Below are 17,126 nucleotides of genomic sequence, written 5' to 3'. Positions count from 1 at the left end.
GAAAAGCTATACTTAGCTACACATGCTGAGGAACTGGCAGGTGAGACTGTTTATTGCAGACTGCCAAGCTCTGAAGTGTTTGCTTTTCATTTTGGTGTGATCTCTTATACACTGCAAAAGATTATGTCCTTTAAATGGACAAGCAAGAAAATAATTAAGAGGCCACCATCCCCAGACCAGTTCAGGATCCAAGTCAGTTCTGAAGGAATGGCTAAACTGATTCCCCAAATACATCTTTAAAAAATAATACCTCTACTAAACTAAAGTTCTTTGCTTTGGCTTCATGCTGCTGCCAACTATGAGGAAAACTGAAGTTCAGTGATCCTATATTTCATAGCTGAAATCTGGAAGAGAGCAGAGGGAAAAAAAAGTAAAAAGGCAATCACTGAACTTTCAAGTCTCAGTTGAACATGCCTGTGACCCGTTGTGGTGGGCTGATCCCAACGAGCAGCTGAGCCCCTACTGAGCTTCTCACTCACCCTGCCCCACAGCAAGAGGGGCAAGAGAATCAAAAGGGCAAAAGCTATGAAAATTTGTGGATTGCAATAGATGGGGGGACTAAGTGAAGGGAAAACAGAAAGTGGGGAAGAAAAAAAAAGTGATGCAAAGGTAATCATTCCCCTATTCCCCCAACAGACTGCTGCCCAGACCAACTCCCTCAGAAAGATTCCCCCCTAATTATTGCTGAGCATAATGTCAAAGGGTGTGGAATTTTCCTTTGGTCTGTTTGGGTCAGCAGTCCCAGCTGTGCTCCCTCTCAGCCTCCTGCACCCTGGGGGCAGGGGCAGAGTGAGAAGCAGGAGAGGCCTTGACACTTTGCACATTGTACTCAACAAACACACTGCTGTGTTATCAGCCCTGCTTTGGTCACAAGCCTCCAACACAGCCCCGTACCTGCTCTTACAAGAAAATTAACTTAATCCCAGCCCAACCCAGCACACCCAGCAAGCTGCAGGCAGTTTTACAGTGAAACTGCAACTCTACAATTAGTACATCTTGGGAGAACAGCTGGCTGCTATTGCATGTGTTAAGCTTAAGGTACAAAGAGAATTAGAATCATAAGAAGGCTTGGGCTGAAAGGGATTTAAAGATCACCTAGTTCCAAACTCCCAGCCATGGGCAGCGACACCTTCCACTTGACCAGGTTGCTGAGGTCCCCATCCAGTGTGGCCTTGAACACTTTGAGGGATGAGGCATCCACAGCTTCTCTGGGCAACCTGTTCCAGTACCTCACCACCCTCACAGTGAAGAATTTCTTCCATTAAACACAGCTTGTTTAAAGTAGCCCAGAGCTACCTTTCTAAAACATTTCAATGTTAAAAGGAGTAAGCATATTTAAATATTTTACACTGCATTTCCTATCCTAGTTGTTGGCTGAAACTGACTTCAATGAAAGGTCATCTTAAGTATGTACACACAGAGGATGTAAAGTTTTGGTCATTTATTTGGTTATGTCTGAATCCTTAAAAGAACATGGTTAAGGCGAGAGATAAGCATATTAGTTACAATTCATATAACAAGTAATAAAAAGATTTGAGTATCTGTACACTACTTTAATTATGGTTACTTAATGACTGATGCCTTGAGCTATATCCAGCTAGGTGGCATTTCTGTGTAAACAGTATTTACTAGAACAAAAAATTAACTAGTACTAGCCTTACTTCTAATATGCTATTTCAAATCTACTCTTGCAAACAAAAAGCAGTAAAAATACTCATTTGTCTTAGAAAGCACAGCATTGTCCTGGGTAACAACATGTAGCTTTGCAAGTGATACCTGGTTCCTTTAGTTGCAATGGCTTATAGTAGTAGTAAGCTAAATAAAAGACCTATGAAAAGAAGTCATAACACAATTGGAATTTCACATTTGTCAAGCATGTAAGGCTGCAAGTTTTACAGTGTGTGAATACACAAGATATGTTGAACGGTGACATTCCCAGCCATTATAGATGCAAATGCTTGATGCAGCATATCTTCTCTCAGCCTCCAGAAAGGCTCATGTGCAGAAGAAAGAGATCACTGAGTATAATAGCCCAAGTTTAGTGGAATCATCATTATATATATGTACACAGACATCCACGGTGCAAGTTTAGACTTCAGGAACGGAGTGATCCATCAGGCTCTTCACAATGCTAGTTGCCATCCTAAGGAAAAGGAAAAGGCATTCAGTTTTGTAAGACAACTACAACAGACCACTCAAGCTTCTGCTCACAGTAGCTTTGTCATTGCCAGCCCTTTAATACAAATTAAAAGCTGGACTTTTACTCCACTATTTTTGACATGTTGCTAGAGAAAACTGCACCAAACTGCACCCCCAGACAAAAGAGAAACCCACAATACTCAGCATTTCTAGCACCTGAGCTATGTTGTTGGTATGTTTCAGGGTATGGGCACATGTGCAAGCAGAGTACAAGCACAAAGGAAGGAGAGAAGGGGAAGATGTGGCTGTTAGACTGAAAACTGCTTTGTAAAAAGAGGATACCAAGCCAAGGGGATTAAAAAAAAAATCCAGGAAAAAAACCTCAATTACACCTGAAGCATTATTAATTTCTAGCAACTTTGGAAACATTTTTGCAGGACAAATTGAGCTGTAGAAAGCCATTGCTGCCAATGGATTAGGAAAAAAAACCCAGAACTATCCTGCCAAGAATCACTTTTATGTCACTGGAATTAGTTGTGCTACAAACATTTTAGTTACAAGGTAACAAATACTTGTGGTATCCAGCCATTTAAAGTCCTCAGAAATTCAGGCTTAGTCACAAAAAGTTTAGAAAAGGGTTTTTCGAAAAGGCAGAGGATCATCACAAACATCAAATAGGTTAAAAACTGTACAAACATCCACCGATTTTACCAAAACATCAGATTAAACAAATTTTCAGACATCCCCATCCCCTCCTCCAATCTTCATGTAAAGTTTGTAATTAGGTCTTATCATGAAGAGATTTTATAGTCACTGTCACCTTGATTATAATTAACACCATGGCTGCATTGTATTACCTACCTCTTTATTATATAGTCATAAATACTGGAAGGCATGACAGTGATGGTCACTACATTTCCAGCTGTTGCCAAGATGTCTGCAACCTGTGAGTCCTGTTAGTAAACAAGAAGTCGTATTAGCAACACAACTCAAGCTCACTAAGAAAGCAGCAGTTCAAGAGCTTTTTCTAGACACATTTCACATGGCTTTGAGACCCCTCCAACTCCTTGTTTGGAGGACTCAACCTTCAGGACAAATCACTGAAATTGCAACAGCACTTTACAGATATTTGGTTAGGAGTATCTTGCATGAACTGACTAGAGAAGGGACACAGACATCATACACAGAATTTCTGCTAAAATTTGATGCAGGCTGGAAGGAGGAAGCTTACCCTTCGTTTTCCCAGCAAGGCTGGACTACAGATAAAAACTGAGGGTCAGTCTCAACAGGTAGAGGCAGAGAGGATGAGAATGAGCTGCCCTGACAACCAATACAAAACTGCAAAGAAGCCCAAAACATGCACATCTCTCCAGTCAAGTTACCTCTCATAACTGAATTTTTGATTTTATGAACATTAAACAATATATTACAACCTTTTCCCTCTCCAAAACACACTTATTACTATACAAACAAAAAGCTCACAGCCATCCACACCCCCCACATAGTACTTATTTTACCTTCAACCCAATTACATTCTGGCCATTTATTTCACAGATGTTGTGCTCTGTCAGAAGTCCATTTCTTGCAGCAGAACTGTCTTTCACTATTGAAGTTATTTTTCCATTCTTGAATATGAAACCAACATGGCCTGTGCTGTCCTTATGCATGGTAATAATTCGTTCAAAAGGTCTAAAAAGACATTTAAAGTACAAAGCAATGTTTTCAGTCTAATAAACCACAGAAATAACCACATGCTACTTTAGCATCTTTAGCTTACAAAAAGTAATTGTACTCTAAGAAACCCATACATTATCTATAATGACAAATTGTTAGTTTTGTTAATATTTTTATATTAAAATATATTTGTTTATAAACCTTACATGTTTCCCCTGTTCTAGAGATATTTCACCCTCTGGATTAATAATATACAAAAATCCCATACAACATCCACCCACCCACCACCACAACCAAACAAACGCAAATATCCACTAAAAATTAAGTTCTTTACAAACATTACAAGGTCAATAAAATAGAACAGGCAGTTTCAACAACTGACATTCTGAGAGTACAAGGCTTCCCCAACAACATTTCTACTGCTGTAGGGACAATAAACCTTTAAATTGTGTCTTAAAAAGGCAGTAGCTATAGGAAGAGGGTGGCATGTTGGGCACAGAAGTGGTAGACAGAGCAGGGAACCCACTACCACAGTATTTTGATTCAGTGATTGAAGTAACTGCCCTGATCAAAACAGCTGCCCTGCTCTGGGTCAGACTTGGTTCTTAAGCAAGAAGGAACATGGAAAAAGCTTTGAGGCATATACTTAGTCACATGAAGTATCATCTATCTTCCTGCAGCCTACAGGCCTTATGTTTAATCTGACCTGTTGTTACTACATACAATTAGCTACAAGATCCTTATTTAATACAATTGAAAAAAACCATATTGGGTCATCAAGCATGCTTTTAATAAAACTGGAATTAATTCATACATAAGCAACAGAGTTCACAAGAAAAGCTGTCATGCTATGTAAAATGTAAATGTATTAATTAATACAGCAAGCATTTTGTTACTATCTTTTATTGCTGACTTTCACTTACACTAAATGAAAAATAATTGTATCTGAAAAAAATCACAGAACTCTTCAATTCAGAGTTTAAATTTAAACTTGTGCCATCACTCACTCACTCACTAGTTTATCTTGGAAAAACATTATGCCTCATCATGCCCAGGAAATTACAAGTTAAGAACCATTTTCATTGTTTCCACAAAAGGGAACATTTCTGAAGATCTTTACCACTGAAGTATATGGACAAACAGATTTTGTTAAACCTGCTCAAGCAAGGGGAGACCCAAACCCCACAGAATTACTCAGAGATGGATAATGACAAATCTGTGCTTGGCTTTACCTGTCCCGAATGATCATTGAAATCCTTTCTGCAGAAGCTTGTTTCAGAACTTTATGTGCTTTATCAGAACTCCATCCTGCACAGTTTTCACCATTGATCTGCAGAACCTGGTCCCCAAACCGCAGACCAGCAAGGGATGCTGGAGAATTTGCCTGAACTAACTGGACAAATATACCCTACAAAAGAGGAAAAAAAAAGGGAGGGGAGGAGAAGGGGAAGTTCTTGCTTAAAGATGAAGACCAGTCACAGAACACACAGCCCCTTAAAGTTTCCCATTCTACACATTATCAGCCAAACAGACCACCCAGAAGGACTTGCTAATTATCTCTCCTTAAGAGGCACTTTTGAAACTTTAGTCTGTTTCTAGATGTATTTAAAATTCTGACAGATAATTAATGCTAGATAAAAGTTCAAAAATGAGCAAATCTGTTCTGTCTAGATCTCTAAATATTCAAGAGAAATAAAGAGACATGAGGGTAACATTAAAGTCTTATGCAAAGGAGTAAAATACTTGTCTGTTTTAACAGGTGTTACAAAGCTATTTCTAGTCCAAGCATCCCTAAAAACAAAGTAAAGCAAATATCAAAGCAAATTATAAATAATACCTTTGGGAGGGAGGGGTGTTAAAAAAAAAACACCACCCCATGCTACTCTAAGAAAACCCCATTTTCTGCATAAGAACTACAGAAAAGTATTTTAACCCTACATGCTATCTTCAGTACAATTTTTTTAAAAACACTCAGATTAAACAGCTAAAATGGTTTAAGCACCTTTTACAAAAAAGATGATTCTCAGCTGTGTTTTTTCAGGTCTTATAAATAAAACACATGGCATTAAACTGCAGCTGTAAATTCAGATCCTAGCTCAGACAGCTGGAAATCTAGTTAAAAGTCTAATAAGGACTTGAATATTCTGGTAATGGATAAGAAACCATTATATAGAAGACTATTTTGTGACCACACACTAACTTCACTACTAATACAGTCCAGCAGTAAAATCTCTAGAGGCAAAAGCAACTTCTACACTTACATTATCAACAGACTTAAGGCGAAGTCCAATTCTGCCATCTTGATCTTTACACAGAATTGCTTCACGGATGCCTTGCTTAATTTCTGCTCTGCGAATTCCAATATCATTTCCAGTCACTGGAGCTACCATGTAATTAGTAGAAGGTCGTGTTACCAGTTGCTGATTAAAACAAAACAGCCAGACAACTTAGTTTCAGCTTTTAAGAGCAGCAGTATGTCAGTTTGTATGAAGTGACATTTTAAAAAAACAACACACAAAATAAGCCACAACACCAGCTGTCCCCCACCCCCTCCCAACACTGGAAATGGACTGCTCAGTTTCAGAACAGACTAAAGACTAAAACAGGCACTGCTACTTAAATAATTCACCTCTCAGTCAAGTATGGTACTTAAGGCAAATGATAGTCTGCTCTCTAGAATGCTAGATACACATTTAGTCTTTACACTTTTGTTTTCTAGAATATGCTTGACTGGTACTTACACCCTGTGGCTGAGCAGCTGCTGCCACTGCTAAGTTTCTCTGCATCTCTTCCTCATTGATGCTCAGGCCCATATACTGAGAAAGTTCTGGATACAATCTGGGGTACAAGCCTACAGGAGAACAACAAAACAAAAATCAATACAACCGTTGGTTCAACAGAAGGAGCAGTTAACTGCTTTTACATGCACAATTACTTCAACAAATCTTGTGCTATTGTAATTATTAATTAATTAATTAATTAATCAGAAAATTATGACAGAAGATCCACTTGAATCAGGATTGTTATTGTGGCCTGGTTTAGAAGAGTAACCAGACAAGCAGAACTTCTGAGATAAAGAACTTAGAGGACTTTCCGTTTCAGTTACTCCATTCACCTTTTACAACACAAGTAACAATAGATGCATGGTGACAAGTTCCAAAACCAACACTGTGCTGTATTCCATGAGGACATGCCCTTAAACACTAGAACTTCTGGGAAAAACTACTCTCCTCCCCACCCCAAAAACCAGGTGTGTTCTTCAACACACACAACAGAGACCTTCTACCAGGTTCAAAATAGCACTGCCTTGCAAGAGGCATTCATGCCAAGGATACTCCAGACCCCAGGCATGGGAAGGTTTCTGCAGAAGCCTCCTGGCTGTAAGGCCCCCACTACAGTCTGCTTTGAATCTTCAAGACAAAGTAGCTGTCATTTTCTCACAGCTTCAAACTGAAGGAGCTTTATACATGCCTCTCAACAAGAAAAGACACACACAGCCTTTAAAATATCCCTCTATACCCAAGCGGAGGGAGGTGCAAGGAGTGGGAGGAAAGGAAGTTGAACTGACAGACTTGTCAGGCCTTGAGCTGAACAACTCTAGAAATAAACCTGATATTGCTCTTGACATTCCACAGATCATTAACTGGTGCCATTTAACAAGTGCCAGTTATGAGAGCTCTTAAGAGTCCCCCTGACATTCTCACTAAGTGAGTGGGGACAGAAAAGCCTGCTTGGAGAGAGGGGGGTTAATGCAAAGGAGGGCTTTGGAAGCAACCACACCCCCAGCACATAAAGCTTAGGTTTCTAGTGTTCATTTATTGGTATAAATGCATAAAAACAGCTATTATAAGAAACCATGTCTGACCAGCAATGGAAAGTAACTTTTCTGGGAAGGAACAAAGGTCATTGCAAGGTGAATGCCAATATGAACAAGACATTTTTTTGCTCTTTAATATGCTGCTTTGCACAAAAGCTGTTTGATTGTATTTCTGGACTAAACTGCTAGCTTATAGCTTCATCAATATTGATTACAAACTTTTGATTAATACATTTTCTATTTTTGCTTGCTTTTTCAAGTCCCTAGGATTATACACAACACAGCACAAGATTTCTGCAGCTACCCAATTTTTTTGTTTTGTTCTTTAGTAAAGACCACAACTCAGGATGCATCTCTGCTGGCTGAATTACATTCTCATTTGAAACAGAGTGCTCCAAATAGCAGAACCCATAGCAGAACACAAAAGCTCTTGATGTTGTAGTCTCCTGTCTCTGTCAGGAAGAAGAATTTCCAGTGGGTCTGGCACATCCTATAGATGATGTAAGGCCTTCTTTCGTTTGGGATATATTGAATGATTAATCACTCTTCAGCCACACAGAGTTCCAGAGCAATTCACAGACAAGTTCATGTCAAAATTATGTTTTGGTTCCTGCTGGCCAAATACTTGCAGGAGAATTGTAACTATGGACAGCAGAAAAAATGCTGCCAAGAAGAGACTGCTGAAGCAAACTCAAATCTGGTCTGGTGAGGTGAGATCAGGCAAGTATCCAATCCAGAAAGGATCTACTGGAGGCAACTCTGGTGAACTATGCAAACTCCTGCCTTAAAGTCATCTTAGACACACAGACAAGCACTCAGAGAAGACCTGGAAACAAAGTTCCATCCACCAAGCCTTAATACCTGATCCACCAGCCTTCCTGACTGCCATTCCAGCACTGCTGCTGGTCTTGCTAGTTAGAGGTTTTAGGCCTTTTAAACCAAGTGTAATTTATTAATCCAGATCTCCAACCTCAAACATACCTGTGCACCTTTGTGGATGTACATGTGCATGGGAGAAAAGAAGGAGAAATGAATACAAGTCATTCAGCTTTAGATTTCATGGATTTCCCACCATACATTTGATTCCAAAATCTGCTGGAAGCTTAATGTTGATTGAACAACAAGATTAAGTGCCACCTTCCTGGACATTTCTCTTGTTGACAGAGATTTGTCTTTGTCTGTTCCTGAGTGAGCTCACGTGTAGAGGAAAGACTCTGACTCACGCTGTCCTCTAAAGTGTACAAATATATATGTGATAAATAAGGACAACTAAGTGTCTGAGGTAAGAGCTAAACAGAGCTCAAATGGTACCAACACCAAATCTTGTTATGTTAGGCTCACTTGGAAAAGGTTTCAAACAGAGAAGGGCGACTCCTAGACACAACTTCCTTTTATAAGCAAACACTGGTTTTCGACTCCTATAGATGCCTTTTTGACCCACAAGGTGGGTGTTAGCATTTCTAAATAGGAAATGTAATTAGGGTAACATTTATTTCCCTCTGTAAATAGGTTAACATATTTATAGCTATTTTTGACTGTACTGTTAACTTTAGGATTTCATAACTGCTTTCCACAAAATTAGGATACTGTACAGTACATGAGCTTACCTCCATCACAAGCAATTGGAGCAGAAGCTTCAGACAAGATTGCTGGATTAGCTGGATTTGAAGAAAAGGCAGTCTGAGCCTAAAAGCAAAGAAACTCACATATGTTATTGTGTATAAGAAAAAGTAAACATTATGCAAGCAGGAGACTCAATATTTTCTTTTTTCTTGTACATGCTAATTGCCATTCATCTTGAAGTAATGAAGTCAATCTTTTTAAGTGAAATAAATAGCTTCAATACAACATGCTGTAATAGTATCAAAACTACTTTGGAAGATCAGCTCACATCTTCTTCAGAGACAAAGCCACAGTGATAATGCAGAAAGGCCTTCCTGTCAACCTGTTCTGTTTATGTCATCAAGCAAGTTAAAAAGCCTTAAAGGAAACATTACCTTTGTCCAACAAAGCTTATAACTAACTTTTAAGGTACAACCTTCGGCAGAGTGTTTTGCTATTACTTTTTTCAGCCAGATAGCAGCAGTTTTACTTCTTCACACCATTTACAGACATTATTAGTGAGATCCATAGTTCTTTTCAGGTGTCAAGTTCCACATAATCCAATGCTACTAGTATAATATCTTCTGAAAGAAATGGACGTTCCAAGATGATTTTTCTACAGCACTTGCCGCTACAGTGAACACATAAAGCCTTATTTCTGTATTGCGGACTGGCTTACTTTACTAAGTTCTCTTATATTTGTGAGTCACTTTCCTTCCTTCTCAATACTTCAGCTCTATTTTTTGGCCTTGTGTGCTCATGACCAACGAAAAACACAGCCTTAGAGAGGCCTCTAAAGCATGATGGAAATAGCTATCCCAATAACTTTCCTGAGGTTGAATGTCAAAGGTGTGGGGGGGAAATTACTCAATGCATAGTGAAACATTATGCTGAACAGGACACATAAATTATCTAACACAGCATTACAGTAAAATTACTTCATGATGTTAAGGAAATGCTTAAAAATAGAAGACTTCTTAGTCCTGTAAGCTCCAGGAAGTTGTCTTTAGAAAAAAAGTTTCACAGCAAGAATGAGTCATTATTTAGCAATATCACGTGTATTTGGAAGCACAGGCTCCAACTCAAATGATGGGCAAAAAGAGCAGGTTAGAATAATGTTTAATGTAACATGTCTGTTTGTTTTAGCCAGCAGTCATTTGAATCTTACTCACTCATTGCAGATACAGAAGTTGTCTTCCAGCACTCTGCCCCCTCTTCTCCTAAGAATGCTCTCAGACTTATTTAAAGAGACAGCATTTTTATAATGCATTTTTTGGGAGAAGGAAACAGTTTAGCTTTTGATGCCAAAAGGTTGAGGGAGGTGATTCTGCCGTTCCACTCTGCCCTTGTGAGACCCCCACCTGAAGTGCTGCGTCCAGCTCTGGGATCCCCAGCATGGGAAAGACATGTTAGAGCAGGTCCCAAGGAAATGATAACAGAAGCAATCAGAAGGATGGAACAACTCTCCTGTGAGAAAAGGCTGAGAGAGCTGGGGCTGTTCAGCCTGGAGAAGAGAAGGCTCTGGGGAGAACTCACAGCAGCTTTCCAATACTAAAGGGGGCTTGTAAGAAAGATGGTGACAGACCTTTTAGAAGGGCCTGTTGCAATAGGACAAGGAGTAAAGATTTTAAACTAAGAAAGGGTTAAATTTAGACCAGATATGAGGAAGGAGTTTTATAAATTGAGAGTGGTGAAGCACTGGAACAGGTTGTTCAGAGAGGTGGTAGATGCCTCATCCTTGAAGACATTCAAGGTCAGGTTGGACAGGGCTCCAAACAAAGTGATGGAGTTGAAGATGTCCCTGCTTGTTGCAGAGGACTTTTACCCAACCTATTCAGTGATTCTATGAAAAGTGTTAGTGAAAATGGAATGGCTTACCGATTACACTTATTATAATTTTCAGTTGTAATATAAAACTCTAGCAGTTGGTCAATAAGAGGCCAAAGGAGCACATTCTTGGCTCCAGGATACTTATTTTTCAGTTCAGCATTACCAGACTGTAGATAAAGGACTGTGGTTAGATAAGAACAATGGAGTGGGTGGACATGACAAGTAGAAATCCCAACACAGCACCCACAACTTCAAAAGCCCCACCCCACACATACAAACACAGATGAGACAAGGCACTGCACTTCAGGATAGCACAGGAGAGTCAAGAAGCTGTTCTTGCAGTTTGCTTGATTGCTTCCCAATGAAAACAGCAAGGACAGAAGCAGAAGCCACCTTAAAACACACTATAACTCCTTGCCATTGTTTAAACAGAGAAGGAATGCAAGTTAGGTTCCGGGAAAAGTAAAATGCTGAAGAAAGAAGGGAAACTCCTTGTGAAATAATCCACGTCAAACTTCTCATAGAGTTTTTAATCCATTAAAGGGCTTTTCATTATTTTGTTTCACAGATATTTTTTAGTCCTCATCATGTCTAATAATAAAACTACCAATATTTTTACACATAAAGGGTTTTGCACAAAGGTGATAATCTTGGATGTACTGTGAGAACTGGTCACTACCATGAAATAGCTGGAGGACAAGTCTGATTCCAGATGGCATTAAGACAGCCTGTGGGGGTTTTTTGTGCTCAAATGACCACAAAAGCTTTCTGCCACAGAGTTGGACACTGGGAATGAGATGCAGCAGATGTATTAGTTTAGTCATCAAGTCAGAGTTGAAGTATGTGAAGAGACTATGTTCATCTACTTAAGACCATGTATCTATACTTCAAAAAACCCAAACATATCAACATATTAAAGACAAATTAATATATAAACCAAAATAAATATACCCAAGTGGTAGTGTAAGCATTAATCATATTATCAAGGTACAAAGCAAACAGTTTGTCTTTTCCCTTTCAGAGTGAGATGGTAAAACAAGTTCCCAACTACAGTAAGTTTCCCCTTTCCTGGATTAAATATCACCAGATATATTATTGTCATCAAAACTCATTTTTAATTTAAAGTCCACCATACCTGAATAACTTTGTCCACCTTCAGATCTTCTAGGGAAGGATAGAGAGACATTTTGATGAAGTCTTACTAGGTAGAGGGCAGACTGAAAAATAACAAATGGGAAAGCAAACAAACAACAGGATTAGCTCTTGGATATTTACTGAGATCAACTCTTTAAATTTTTTTTTTAAATAAATTAACAAGACTAAGTGCTAAATAAGTGTTCTGTGACCTGCCAGTCAGCAGTAAAGATACCTGGCACTACAGATGAATTCCATTAAGACTACCCATTTAATCTGTTATCAACAGCAGCCTTTGGCTAATAGGCTTTATTTAATATGCTTAGCACTGTCAAAGTTTAGGTCTCAATAATGAGACAACCTACACAGAGAAAAACATTTCACAGGAAGCAAAGAGAGACTTTTAGGAGGCCAAGATGCAATTATGATGAGGGCAAAGATGAAAAACCTACAAAAACCCTCCTCCCAACTGGGACAGTATTTTATATACAACTGCAGAAGCTTCCACTCTTGTCCAAAGTATTTAAACACTTCCATCCCTTCTAATATTCCACTGACCTGCTTTCAGCTGGGATAGAGATAATGTTCTTCCTAGTGCTGTGTTTTGGATTTAGGATGAGAATAATATTGATAACACACTAATTGTTTTAGTTGTTGCTAAATAGTGTTTATACTAAGTCAAAGACTTTTCAGTTTCTCATGCCCTGCCAGTGAGAAGGCTGGAGAGGCACAAAGACCTGGGAGGGGACACAGCCAGGACAGCTGACCCAAACTGGCCAAAGGGATACCACGTGGCATCATGCTCAGCAAATAAACTGGGGGGAAATCTGGCCAAAGGCATGGACATTGGTCAGCAAGTAGTGAGCAGTCGCAATGTGCATCACTCATTTTATATATTCCAACTCTTTTAATAATATTTTTTCTTCCACTTCTGTCGCATTAAACTATCTAATTACATCAACCCGTGAGTTCTCACTTTACTCTTCTGATTCTCTTCCCCCATGCTGCTGGGGCAGGGCAAACCAGCAAGCAATTTTGTGGCACTTAGTTGCTGGCTGGGGTTAAATCATGAGATCCAGCAAGAAGCCACTAGAGAGAGCTGGCTTCCCATGTCCATTTACAACGTATTAATTGCAGCAAGAGACCTGTATAAACTAGGAAGACTCAGTCAGTGGTGAGTTTCAAAATACAGAGATTCCAGGCTGGTTCTCATGTGATGTTGGGAGAGCTCTGTGACAACTGATCAGGAAGTAATACAAAAAAAAACAAGGAGGGGGAAGAAAAACCTCCAGCAAAACCAAAAAAAATAAACCACTTCACATGATATTCTAAGGCACCATGCTGACATCCAGCTCTGCTAGAACCAGTCACTTGACACTTCAGGAAACCCCATTTTTCCAGAGCTCATTCACTCACACTCTCACTGAGATCAGCTGAACTTTTGAAACCCACCTTAAAGCATTCCACATCAGCATATGGGAACATTTTAGTGAGAGGGATGGAGAGGGACAGAAACAGAATATAACAAAATGTGATACAGTTTTGCAAGTTACAGAAGGCACTGAGAACACAGTTAATACAGAAGCTTTATTAAAAGTTTTTGGTTTGGGGATTCATTTTCTCATCCAAAGAAAAGAGGTTCTTATTAATGTAGCAATTCAGCAAAAAATTCAGACTAAAAGTGACCACTGCATAAATCCTTGAGCTATTGCTTCTTGAAGTACAGATATTAAGTCAGTTTCTAAATGAACACCACACACACGCCTAATGTGATACTGCAGTAACACAATAGACATCTCTTCATATTACACTAAGTTCATCAACAGCTTTTATGCTTGTTCAGCAGTGCCCAACAGCTCCAGTATCATGTCAAACTGCAATTAAAGCTTAAAAAAAGCATGCCCCAAATGTGACAGAGATCTAAACTGTAAACACGTGGCCTGCTATCTTACAATAATTAATTGCTACTGATTTTTTTGATTAATTATTGCAATTCTACCAAACATAGTTAAAGCCTGGAAACTATAAATAAAACACGCATATTTAAGGCCAGTTTGAAGTTCTGTTTTAATCCACCATTGACATGAAACAGTGAAATGCTTTTGCTCATCCAAAATGGGTAATAGCAAACGTAAGCCGAAGCCCTTGGTCGGGTAAGTGATTCCGGGATGCTCCATTCTGCTGCTCACGCACAGCATCGGACTTGGCATCTCCTTCTGTGCTACAGCTGCCCTGGGGGATTCAGGTGCTGGCCCAAGCACTGGCACATGTTCAAAGTCAGCACACTCCTGGCAGCAGGCAGAAAAAGAGGGCAAGCCAAGGACAGTGTGTTCCCAAAGGAGTCACCCCACGGCAGGGCAACAAGGGACACAACAGCAGCACTTTGCAGGTGGCGATCTCTGGCATCCACAGAGCAGCAGAGCACAGCCCAGAGAGTGCTGGGTCCCCCGTCCCAGTGACCAACTTCCACAGTACACCCTGGCCAGCTTTATTTCTCCTCCCCAGACCAGTCTCTGCATGCAATTACTTGGTTATGTTTGTCACAGACCAGCAACTTCAACCTTCCACTAGTTTATAAAGAGGAGCACAGTGCTTTCTGTAGAAAAGCATTAGCAAAGCTAAACATATACTAGTTTTCAGATTACGTAAGACAACACTCCAGAAGTTTATCCTGTCCCTTGACAACCCCCTCAGCCTCCCCACCCCAACCAAGGGTTAATAAACCCAAGTGTTTGTCACCAAGGATCTTCTGGGCTGGCTCCCTCATCATGAACTCACCAGTTCCTAGTTTTGGTTTTCCAACTAAATAGCTGGCATAACAGTGACCACTGTAACTGCATTCAGTGAGCTCATAACTTTGCATATGGTATTTTCAGTTTCTGCAAAGGCAGTTGCAACGCAAACACCCAATGTTAGATAATGTGAGAGCCAGAAGAATACTGTATTTAGTTAAAAGTAAGATTTTTCAGTAACATCAGCCACTGTCAGGGACCACCAGTAATTGCAGGAAGAACTTGTCCACTACTTCTGTGCAATGTTATTCACAGTACAAACATGAATATCAGCTGGTGCTGTAACAGCTTTAGGCACTGAGAAGTGGATACCAAAAAATGTTAGTCACTACAACCTCCTCTCTTAAAAAACGACACCAATATCAGAATCACCTTCCCCAACCATTTCCATACTTCCACATACTGTGAGGAGACCAAGTGTTTAGGAAAGCAGAAGTGAAAACCAAAGAAAGAGCATGGGGCAGGAGCTGTAACTCAGCTGGTGACCACTCAAAACCTGGCAGTAAAGACTTCTCCCCCCTTCAGTACACTTGGCTGGAAAGCCTGACCGCCAGTGCCAGCACGTCTCACCAGGCAGATGCTGTTTGCCAAAGGGAAGTGCCAGGCCACCGATCGCAGAACTATGAAAGGCGTCACTCGTGACTCCCTGAGCCTGCCAGCAGGAAGTCTTGAGGTGGGAGTGATCCCGAACTGCTTTCGCTGGCGTGCCTGGGAGGACACGGGCTTCCCGACGCTTTTTCCAGGTCGGAAAGCATGAACACAACATAGGATGATCCTGCTAAACCCCAGTCTGGCAGCCTGTAGTGACTGCTGTCTTTGAAAGCACCAGCAGCCAAAACTGCGGGAGGGGAAGAAAAACCAAAACAAAAAGCGCCACCCCGTATGTCTTCCTCCTGTGGCCCGTGGAAATAAAATATTACAGCAGGCCATAACGTTGGCACCTATATCGGAATACTGGTTCCCACTTCTAGAATTTAGAAGCTTATGAACCATCTTATGAACTTATGAATTCATCTTTAAAGCAGATGCAGGACAACACCTCCCAAAGGTCAGGCTGAGACATCACGAACCAAGGAACGGTTTCGTAAGACACGATCTCCACTAACAACTCAGTATTTCCCTTCTGATACATATCTAATTAGCCTGGGAGCAATTGCCCTCATTATCCGCTCAGCTCCGAAACCTGCTGCCTCCATTTCCCACCTGAAGCAGGGCTGGCCTGCCTGAAAAGGCCCGTCCTATCACTCCACCGCTGCAGCACCTTCCAGCCCGTCTCAAGACACGCTAACACCAATGTCCGAGCCTCCCCCGCGGAGCCGCAACGGGAGGCCAGCAGACGCTCCCAAACCCGAGGGCCGGACACAATCAGTCACCCAGGGCCTTATCCACTCGCTGCTTTCCCCGTCCGCGGGCGGAGGAGCCCCTCGGGCCGGCAGCGCCCCGAGCCCGGCTGAAGCCGCCTTCCCCCCGGCCGGCTGCGGGGAGCGGCGGCCCCGCAGGAGCACGACACGGCTCCGCGGCTGGAGCGGGGACCGACACCGCCCTCGCAAGCGGCACAGCGGGGCCGCCTCGGCGCCGGCCGCCCCCTCCCCGCTCCGCCATGCCCGGCCCGCAGCCCCCCGCCCGCCCGCCCGCCCCCGAGCACCGCACAAAGGGTCGCGGGAAGGGGACCCCGCCCGCCGGCCCCTCGCTTACCTCCGGCCCAGGGGGTTGTTGGATGCCGTCCGTCGGGGCCCGCAGTACGGAGAGGGGCGGCGGCGGCACCGACTCCCCTGGATCCCGGCAGCGCCGCTATGAGTGGGGCGGGGGCGGAACTGGTCCGGCCCCGCGCATGCTCCGGCGGCCGCGGGGAAGGGGCCGGGGCCGGGGCCGGGGCCGGCGGCTGTGGGGAACGAAGGGGGTGGCGGTGGCCTCGCGCCCCTCTGGCTGCTTTTTTCACGTAGAATCGTGGAATCATCAAGGTGGGAAGAGACCGTCATCATCATCCAGCCCAGCCGTCCACCCGGCACTACCGCTGTAACCACTGAAACACATCACCCAGCCCTAGATCTAGACGCCTCTTAACATCTCCAGGGATGGTGACTCCATCACCTTCCTGGGCAACTTATGCCGGTGCATGACCACTCTAACAGTGAAAA

General features: G+C 41.9%; 1 protein-coding gene across 1 annotated transcript; it reads right to left on the bottom strand.

Moving 5' to 3' along the window:
* Positions 1–1,426: 1,426 nt before the first annotated feature.
* On the bottom strand, positions 1,427–16,798 carry SDCBP (syndecan binding protein). Its single transcript, XM_069004801.1, has 9 exons — positions 16,684–16,798; positions 12,198–12,279; positions 9,238–9,316; positions 6,555–6,664; positions 6,075–6,233; positions 5,046–5,221; positions 3,657–3,828; positions 3,001–3,092; positions 1,427–2,143 (listed from the first exon to the last, which is right to left on the bottom strand). Exons 2-9 carry the CDS (start codon positions 12,246–12,248, stop codon positions 2,089–2,091), a joined length of 894 nt encoding a protein of 297 aa, XP_068860902.1. The 5' UTR covers positions 12,249–12,279; positions 16,684–16,798; the 3' UTR covers positions 1,427–2,088.
* Between the last annotated feature and the right edge of the window lie 328 nt (positions 16,799–17,126).

The sequence above is a fragment of the Aphelocoma coerulescens genome, chromosome 2 (assembly GCF_041296385.1).
Source record: "Aphelocoma coerulescens isolate FSJ_1873_10779 chromosome 2, UR_Acoe_1.0, whole genome shotgun sequence".
NCBI lineage: Eukaryota > Metazoa > Chordata > Aves > Passeriformes > Corvidae > Aphelocoma > Aphelocoma coerulescens.
Note: the sequence above shows the minus strand (reverse complement) of the source record. Positions and strands in the feature narration are given on the sequence as shown.

Bases quoted from the DNA above. Each gene is read 5' to 3' on its own strand.
- SDCBP (XM_069004801.1), bottom strand. From the start codon at position 12,248: ATGTCTCTCTATCCTTCCCTAGAAGATCTGAAGGTGGACAAAGTTATT. The intron at 6,234-6,554 runs GTAAGTACCAGT...TGTTTTAATCAG, and splicing joins CAGCTGCTCAGCCACAGGGT to CAACTGGTAACACGACCTTC. The intron at 3,829-5,045 runs GTAAAGCCAAGC...ATGTCTTTTTAG, and splicing joins TCAATGATCATTCGGGACAG to ACCTTTTGAACGAATTATTA.